This window comes from Macadamia integrifolia, chromosome 9, assembly GCF_013358625.1.
Source record: "Macadamia integrifolia cultivar HAES 741 chromosome 9, SCU_Mint_v3, whole genome shotgun sequence".
NCBI classification, from domain to species: Eukaryota; Viridiplantae; Streptophyta; class Magnoliopsida; order Proteales; family Proteaceae; genus Macadamia; species Macadamia integrifolia.
The window spans coordinates 30,757,111-30,766,550 of record NC_056565.1 but is presented as its reverse complement, the minus strand read 5'-3'; the positions used below and the strand labels follow the sequence as shown (position 1 = coordinate 30,766,550).

The following is a 9,440-nucleotide window of genomic DNA, read 5'->3' as shown; positions in this document are numbered from 1 at the left end:
GGAAGAAGTAGATTGGAGGATTTCAATATGCAACCCTAATGATCCTGTCACCCAAAGGCCCAAATCAATAGATAGAGCCTTAGCTACTTTATCTCTCGTCATAAGATCATGAACTAATGAAATTTTAAAATCCTTTCGTATCGATATATATCCTACAATACATACCGATATGCATCAATACACCACCAATACACATCGATACGATACGATATGCCTCGATACGACTATGAAAATTATAAAATTGAAGTAAAATGTACGTTTCGGTATGTATTGGTACGTATCAGTGAGTATCGGTATGTATCGGTATATATTGGCACATATCGGTGAGTATCGATATATATCGATACGTATCGGTGAGTATCAATACGTATCGGTATGTACCGATACAGTGCGCTATGATCATATAATAGCCAAGATGGGTAATTTTTCAGAAAAACACGATTTTTTGAAGGGTTTTTGTTCCAAAGTTGCTGTCAGTCATATTTCTCTCTAACTAAAGTGGAAATCAAGGTTGGGAATAAGGATTTTACATATATGGGATAACTACAAACCTTGAATTCTTAGCACGATACCCTCAATTTAGTGTTTATGCATAATACATGTTATCAATAGCTTTTTTTAACAAACTCTTTATGCAAAAGTGTTTAAAAAAATGTTTCCTATCCATTTATGTGTGTATCTTTAGCGTATCTTAGTGTATCTTCGATACGATACGATACTCTCCGATACGTATCTTAATTTTGACCAACCGATACGGTGACCGATACCGATACTTTAATCCTTGGTCTAGTTTGGATTCGACTTTCCATACAAATGTATACAAACTTATGCAAATTTTGATTTTTTTAATGAATTTTGGAGTGTTTCGGTTTCTTACCGATTTGGTTTCGGTTTCGGTCCGGGTTTTGAGTCGGTTTTGGTTTGGTTTCGGGTTCATCCAGTTTTTGGTGCGGTTCGGTTTGATTTTGGGGTTGCAATACTCGAAACCAAACCGAACCAATAAGGCTTCGGTTCGGTTCGATTCATGTTGTTATCGATTCGGTCCGGCCAGTTTTACCGGTTCGGTTTAGGAATTGACACCCCTACCTCCACCGATAGCTCCCACTGGAGCATGCAGTTCAGCTGCATAAGCATACCCGTCGATGCAGAGAACCCCATGTAAAAGTATTGGTTCACATAATTCTTGAGGTTTATCTTCTCACTGAGAATCAGGCTTCTAGGCTTTGGCAAACCCTCGTTGGCCATGTAAACCTCCATCAGTTTTGCCTTCCCATTGTATTGTACCCAAATAGAGTAGTTCTTCGGATTGTCTGGTGTAATCTCGACCCCAAATTCGGAGAGCGACACCGTCTTATTTGATTTGACGTTGTTGATGTTCAAACCCATGTGGTTGCCATCCAGGTCGAAGTCTTGCTTCAAGGTATTGAGTTCAATGGCAACAATCTTGTTGGATGAGTTTCCATCGAGGGTCGCATTCGTGAGCCCCAATCACGGTAGGAAAAAGTTGGCCGACGGGATATTCAAATCTATGACGATAAGGAAAGCGAAGCCCTCGCCAACGGACTGGTTGGGGAGTTTGTAGATGTTTATGAGGAAGGTAGAGTTGAAGGAGGCCACAATGTCCATAAGTCTGTTTCCGGAAATTATGAAACGTGTTAAACTTGTTTCGTCAAAACCAATTCTCGAACCATAAATCAAAATAAATTTCTATTTCTATTCCTAGAAATAGGTGAAACGAAACGGGTTTACCAAATGCTTTTGTTCCCATTTCTCCGTTTCTTGAAATAGAAAACCACATAAACAGTTGAAACGCATCGTTATCAAACGGGCCCTAAGATTTTTCCATAAGAAAAATTAGAACTTAGGATGTATCTTGAGTTTCCAAAGTTAACCCCTAACCTTTTTTTATTAAATATGATTGGAAGAAGTATATTATTATGTTGGAGAAAATACTTTGCTGAAATCTAAATTGTAAGTCTCTCAATCTTTGCTTAAGGAAAATCTAAAAATCATTAAGGCTATGTTTGGTTGTAAAGGAAATTACAGGAAAGAAAAGTGAAATTTTCATACTTACAAAAGAAATGCATGTAATCATTATCCATTTGACTTTAATATTAATTTCAAATCATTCCATATTTGGTTATAAAATTTCACTTTACTTTGCATCCAAAACCCTTTGTTATAATATGTAAAATGAAAATTACATGTAAAATATATCATTACTAAATATGGTTACAAAAATTAATTAGTTTATACAATCATATGGAGTAATGATTATAAACATTTCTTTTTAAAAAATGAAAAATTTCACTTCATTTCTCGTTAAATTCCCATTGCAACCAAATAGAGCCTAAGAGATATATTGATTTAAAAGGAAGACAAATAATAGCCCTAGAAATTTCATTAGGGAACAAAGACCGGCTAATAAGTTGATCGAGATCCTAGGGGTGTCAAAAAAGACTGACCAACCCAAACATGCCCTGAGCTTACCTTGATCCTAGATAGGGGTGGCAAAAAAAACCACCCCACCCTCTAGTTGGATGCATGTATGCCTCTTTTGATTGGTCCTGCGCTGGTGAGTGACCACTTTACCAGGTAACAATCCCAACCCTTTTTTTAAATTGAGAAGCTTCAGGCAATCCTGAAATCTTCCTTGAATTCATAGATATGCTAATGTATTGATAAACTTGAATACTAAGATCATAGATATCGCAACAGTGATATTAATTGTGACATCCATTTTTCGATAAAGAAGCCATTAACAAACAGTTGACTCTTCTTGGATCTCTTAACATCAGCATTTCCTATGACAAGGTGCTTTAGAAGCTCAACTCAAGTCACTCAAATGGTAAAAACTTAAATCTTACTCACAGCACTACCCAGTTGTAGAAACGCAACCCTAAAACGATGCAGAAGATAATGGAAAAAACAAGAACAAACAATGTACATAGATTTACGAGGTTTGGCAAGATTGCCTATGTCCCCGGTGAGATGAGATCTTGCTTCACTATCAATGAAGAATAGGGTTACAGCGCTCGTCCCTCACACCTCTCAGTATTGCTTGCATTACAGAGAAAGAAACTCTCGCTACAAATATATAGCGAAAAACCCTAATCCAGAAAGTACACAATTGCCCTCAAATAAAAAAATTAGCTGGACCGCCATCCTGCCTGTCGAGGCGCTGCACCAATACTCCCTGAATTAAACTGTGATGGAATACAAGACATCGTACACCAACACCAGTACAGAGGGGTGATTCATGAATAGCTCCAATACATAATAAGTAACCAAAAAAAAAAAAAAAAATGCTTAATAAGACATGGACATATACGACGAAGGCCTTTGAATGCTCCCGCACAAATGAATGATTTAGATAGAAAAAACTAAGTGAGACAGGTGTAGGCGTAAAACGACTTTAAATGAAGTGATGAGAAAAGACATGCATAGCTTAAGCCTACTAACAAATATGTCTTTGAATAGAGCTGATTGAGGAAATGATCCATGTAACCGACTCAATTTAGTTGGAATAATGCTGAATTGAGTTGAGCTGTCATAGCACTGTCCAACTTAGAAATTTCTTCCTCATTGCAGTGTGCGACATTTTTCTTCTTACTTCATTAATTTCATGGCCACAAGGAAACGAATGATATGCATGCTTATAGAGTTATAGGCTTCCCCAAAAATTCCAACATGTATATTTTTGGAAGAAGACCAAATGCACATACATATAAAGATTTATACATTTCCAAGATACGAAGTTATCCATTTAGTGACAGATCCATAACTCACCAGACTCTCAATAGTTTGTTACTTGTACTTTTCCATTATCCTTCTTGCTTCTTCTAAAGAGTCTTCCACATCAGTGGGGCCACCAGGCCCTCCACCACCTTTTGGGCCACCTTTATCCTTGTTCAAGGCCATGAATACAAAGTATATAAACCCCATGCCCTGCTTATCAAAGGAAATGCTTTGTCATTACTGGTTCATAATTCCAAATAACATAGCTCATTCATAGCACCCATAAACCCTAAATTAACCTAACCCAAGGTCATCCAACATACCAGTATAAAAAATGCTGTAGATAGGAATGAGTTGAGCACAAAGACAGAAATGATCAAAACAATCCCAGCTATGCCAATGCTTGCTACTGGTCTTGGAACAGAATCCTGGCACAAAAATACGGACATAAATATTATCAAGACAAATCAAAATGGTTTTTTAACCTTTGTTTTGGAAGAAGTTGAGAATCAGGCAATGACATTTGTTTATATCAAGATTGTAAAAATGGGAGTGAAAAAACCATGAACTTACAGGCACAAGATTGGTGCCAGCCTTAATTCCATCCTTTGCTACCCGCCACACTGTCTGAAGAACTAATTTTAGATCATAATTAAAAGTTAGTTTAAAACTAGAGAGTGAGTCATTTTCCTTACTTCTGCTTTATGAAAGAAAGAAATTGCTACACAAGAACCCAAAGTGACATGAATGATGAAGCAAAGGCTAGCTTGTGTATGTGTTAAGATTGTTTTATTTATGACATGGGGCACCCTACTGAAACTGACTAGTAGGAAAACATAGTGTATGAATACAAAATCTTACCCATCAATATAATGATAGAACATTAGTAAGTCCATAAAGGGTGGCATTACGTACAAGAGTAATCATAGATTTTTTGGGGTAGATACTCAAAGCAAATTGTATATCACAAGAGCAGGCTGGTAAAACTTTTTGAATTTTAGTAATATTTCTCCAAAAATGCTCTATAGCTTGGTTACATCAGAGGAACCCAAGTTCAGCCTAAAAACTGTAGCCTTAGCCCAATGCAACCTGCTAATCCAATCCCCAACCCATACAATGAACCAACCTGGACTGGTAACAATGAAGTGAACTATGTAAGAAGTAAACAATGTTCACAGAATTAAATTGATACTTTAAAATTTTCTTTTGATATGCATAAGCATAACATGGTTGCCTGGTTGAGCATTGCACTCTAGCTGAAACCAGATTTGGGCGAGGTGATTTACAATCAGCCTTGCCTTACAACTGTCGTCAGAACCATAGCTAGTTGAATAAAACTACTATTATGTGTGCGATAAAGCCTTCACGAATTGAAGTAGCCTAGAATGGGTGCCAAACTAAAAGCCTAGAATTGATTTGGATGAGACATATACATTCTATTACATAACTGATAAGACCATAGTTGTCACAGCGTCTGGGCCACCCAAGGTGTCGGAGGGGGGCCTGGATGCAAGGCGACCAAGGCGCTTGGACGCCGAGGTGATGCCTTGACAACTATGGATATGAGCCCTTATTTAGAGACTAACTTCTCCCCAATTAAATGGACTCAATTTGAAATTTAGAAACTTTCCCAAACTCCTAAGACTAGAAGATCAAGTAAACAGAAAACAGGAAGTACTGAAACTGCTTGGACTGATAGTAGAAATTAACCTAGCACTTCTAGAGGTTCTATAAAATGGAAATAAGAACTAAAATTTTGTATAGGACTGACTAACCCCATCATGTGGGCTTCCGGAACTGGCTCGTTACAACAAAAACCCAAGAATGATTAGCCCATTGTTGGCATATTGTATTTTGCCATATGTTTAGGTGATGATCTAAACATGAGTGATGGTTTTTGGAGAAACTAATCTTGTGTATTAAATGTGTATGTGTGATATTCCCACAAGCTCAAGCATGAAGGTTACCAAGCATCAAACAAGGTTTGGAGATAGAATCAAGCAATACATTTGATCAGGAGCAAGTTGAAGGTTGGAAGCAACGACAAGGAGCCTCACCAAGTCATGGATCGAGATTGAAGAATTAAAGACTTGGCGGCATGAAAATCAAGTCAAGCTTCACAAGACATGTGATTTAGTTTCATACTCATAAAATTATTTGTATTTCCTACGTAAAGATTCCATTATCATAAAAATGATTAATTAGTCACCCAATTAGCGATGAAGGTCAACCAATTTAAATGGAGAAAAGTTGACCAACATAATTGACTAAACACATAGGGGGGTCCACTGACTGAATGACAGAGACTAGCCCTGTGCAGAAATCTGCAAGGTGGTCGGTTGGCTGAAGAAAGCAGTCCACTGGCCAAAGGAGCTATTGGGCTCTAACAGCTAGTCAGGAGCGTTGTTGTCATGTTGTCTAGGCAATCCAAGGCATTAGAGGGAGCATGGACCCAAGGAGACCAAGAAGTTGTATTGAAAACTATGGTTAGGTGGTCGAGCAGTTCTGTCAGGCTGTCAACCGGCAAGCCTCCAACAGTAAGAAAAACGACTATATTACTAAATGTTATGAATTGGCTAATAAATAGGAGCTCTTGCCCTTCTCTCAACAAGCCTAATAAGTCTTTTAAGGGATGATCTACCCCACATAACTGGGTATCATTATAGGAATTACGTATAGGAACATTTTTATATCCACCCAAGAAAGAGGGTCTCATTGTTCTTCATTCATACATCAGCCTATAGAAAAAAGGCACTGTAATTGAGTCGTGAAACTCAAACTCTTTATTGAAAGTTAGATTATGGGAGCTAGAATTCTCCACAACATGAGAGGTTAATTGCCACCTTGAAGGCAATCGTGAGAGGTTTAATTGCAATCTTGAATGCAATTGGTTTGATTGTCACCAGGAAGACAATCGTGAGTAAGTGAAAATCCAAGAACAAGGAGTTCTTCGTGATCGACATAGGCAAGAGGACAGACACCAAAAAATCTTTGTTTATTCCCCATTTCTCTCTCTCTCACTATAGTCTTTGTCTATCATCAGAAGAGTTTAATGCATGTGGTCTATACTTGGGATAATAAATAGTCAATGGTATCCTCAGGGAAATTTTGGTGACTATGTAGATGGCAGAAAAGTTTAATGCATTGGTTTATACTTGGGATAAGAAATAGTCATTGGTATCCTCAGGGAAATTTTGGTGATTATGTAGATGGTATAAAAGTTTAATGCATTGGTCTATTCTTGGGATAAGAAATAGTCATTGGTATCCTCAGGGAAATTTTGGTGAATATGTAGATGGCAGAAAAGTTCACCACAAACCCAATAAAAAGTTGATACAATGTCATATTTAGGTTACCTTGAATACATTATAAGACACATTCACGAGAAATTAGGACGAAATTACGTGGAACTGGGATCAACAAACACTTGCATCGGATACCATGAACTAAATCATTTTCTCCACCAAAAAACAAGCAGTGACAGCAATAGCTCAAAATTGAAGAAACCCAGGCAAGCATAACAAATCAGATTCCAATAAAGAAGACCACGGAACCAATAACCTAGAGGGTAATACAAGGGCAGTGAAGCAAACCTCTTACGAAGTTGGATTGCGCAGCAACGACATCAGATACTGAATGGGCTCTTCTTGTTTGGAGCTGTCGCTGCTTATAGTTCCTCTTATTGCTGATGCTGAAGTTGTGTGAGAGACGGAGTTCCCCATTAAACCTCTTCAGGGTTTGAGGAGAAACAAAAGGAGAACGTCTAGGCAGGGAGCAGTTGTTTGTGTTGCTTTTTCGATGATAACCAGACGGTTGGAAGGTGAAGGTCACTTGGTGGGTGCACAAGGACGATGCCATTTTCTCTCTGTTTTTATAGTGAATCTATATATGTTGGAAAAATTCGTTTATTGAAATAAATGATTGAAGGGAAATGAGAGGAAGCAGGACAGTAGATGAAGAAGAAAATGAAAAGTTGGATTGTTGCTGTGAGCTGTGTGAGACGCGTTGAGCTCAACCGGTGGTCTGTCCGTTCCTTCCTCGTCAAACAATAAGCTTGTGTAAATGGATCCCACGGCAGGATTGAGCTCCTCCGTGGCGCAACACTAACCGGCACGCATCCAACGGCTAAAATGCCTTCACACGGAATTCAAGGCAGACACAAGGAAAATCAGCGAAGTTGTCCATTGTGGCCCAAAGCCAATTGAAACGATATAGGAATAGGATCCACTATTATTCGTATATCGTACGAGTCAGCATCTAATACCTATCTTATTACAAAGATAAAAATAGTATATTTGAAAACAAAAATGACAGATATAAGATGCTAACTAATCATATGAGCAGCTGATCCATTTTCAATGGAAATGGCCATCAACTGCATCTTTATTTATGGGGGTGGTGGGCAATGCGGTCTTTTCACGTCCATTTTTATTTGATGTAGAGATATGCCAGCATGTAGGAATTTTTTTTACCTTATTATTTATTAAAACGTTATGTGGGTCCCATGTGAATGATATGATACTTATGGGGGTGTCTTTGTACAAGAACACATATGAGTGGAATTTTATCTTTTGTAAGGGGTAGACCAATCATTTTGTAGAAGCTAAAAGCCCATGCTCCTATACAAGCTCATTTTTCCTTTTAGTTTAGTCAATAAAATTTAACTTGTATAACTATATTTAGGGTGAAAGAACCTTGTTGGCGTGGTGTACGAAATTCTGGATGTGTGGATCAATGAGAGCATAGATAAAAGCATCTTTATTGCACATAGGGGGCAGCACAATCTTTTGTACATGCCTATGTCTAGGCGTTTTCTGCACTAGACTATTAGGGTTTTTTTTTTCTCCTTATATTTATAAGATAAAAAAAATCAAAGTTATATAAAAATGTTTAGAGGGTAGACCTTGGCGCAAGATATATGACTATTTATTAAAGATATATAGTCATATAGAAAGGTTTGTTTCTTTTTTCTGATTCAATTTTCTAGTGTAGTTGATTATTTCCAATCGATTCTGTTTCGATTTGAATTAGAATTGGTGGAAGCCGACCTAGCACTGAATTTGGGTTTTACAACATCATTCGACTCTTCTCCACCTCTTGCAACCACTTTAAGAGGTTTTGGTACAAAGGGGAGGGGGAGGGGGAGGATTAGGTCCTCTGTACCACGACACAACATGTAGTGCATATCTAATGGCTGGGAGCTCTTAAGCATGTAGCCCAAGGTGTTCCTAACCCTTGGAACTATGCTACACGTCGTGTCACGCTATAGAAGATTCCCACATGGGGGAGGCGGACATGATTTGAAGAATCAAGACAAGTGAATCACTTGAACTCAAATCCAAATCTAGGCCATTAGAATACCCATTATTCAATTTTGGTAAACGGTTTTATGAAGAGCCATGTCTATATTGGCAAAAGATTTTATGCCACGGTCATGCCTTCAACCGTTGGAGGGGGGAGGAAGAGAGAGAGGGACACATTATTACACTTATGCCCTCCACCCCATCCAGCAGTCCTAAGGCATGATCGTGTATATACATAGTCAAACATTAATATTGGACCCTTCATTTTTCATGACACCATTATGTTTGATCTTTATTTTTTGTAATTGTTTTTTTTTTTTTTTTTGGTTCATAAAAAAACAAAAAATCAATGATACATATCTTTTGTAGCAAAATTCCTAAGTTAAATGAATCAAATTT

The 9,440-nt window shown here is 37.8% G+C and overlaps 1 protein-coding gene across 2 annotated transcripts; it reads right to left on the bottom strand.

Annotated features, from left to right (window-relative positions):
* Positions 1-3,156: 3,156 nt before the first annotated feature.
* On the bottom strand, positions 3,157-7,780 carry LOC122088760. Of its 2 annotated transcripts, XM_042658086.1 has the most exons (5): positions 7,332-7,780; positions 4,312-4,373; positions 4,062-4,166; positions 3,790-3,948; positions 3,157-3,206 (listed from the first exon to the last, which is right to left on the bottom strand). In XM_042658086.1, the coding sequence occupies exons 1-4, from the start codon at positions 7,594-7,596 to the stop codon at positions 3,808-3,810; spliced, it is 573 nt and encodes a 190-aa protein (XP_042514020.1). In that variant the 5' UTR covers positions 7,597-7,780; the 3' UTR covers positions 3,157-3,206; positions 3,790-3,807. The 2 variants fall into 2 exon arrangements, with proteins under 2 accessions (XP_042514020.1, XP_042514019.1); XM_042658085.1 differs by lacking the exon at positions 3,157-3,206 and having other exon boundaries at positions 3,402-3,948; positions 7,332-7,779.
* Positions 7,781-9,440: the final 1,660 nt, after the last annotated feature.

Coding starts and splice junctions, on each gene's coding strand:
- LOC122088760 (XM_042658086.1), bottom strand. CDS start 7,596: ATGGCATCGTCCTTGTGCACCCACCAAGTGACCTTCACCTTCCAACCG. Junction 4,374..7,331: donor GCAATCCAACTTCGTAAGAG/GTTTGCTTCACT, acceptor ATCTAAAATTAG/TTCTTCAGACAGTGTGGCGG. Junction 4,167..4,311: donor CTGGCACCAATCTTGTGCCT/GTAAGTTCATGG, acceptor TTTTTGTGCCAG/GATTCTGTTCCAAGACCAGT.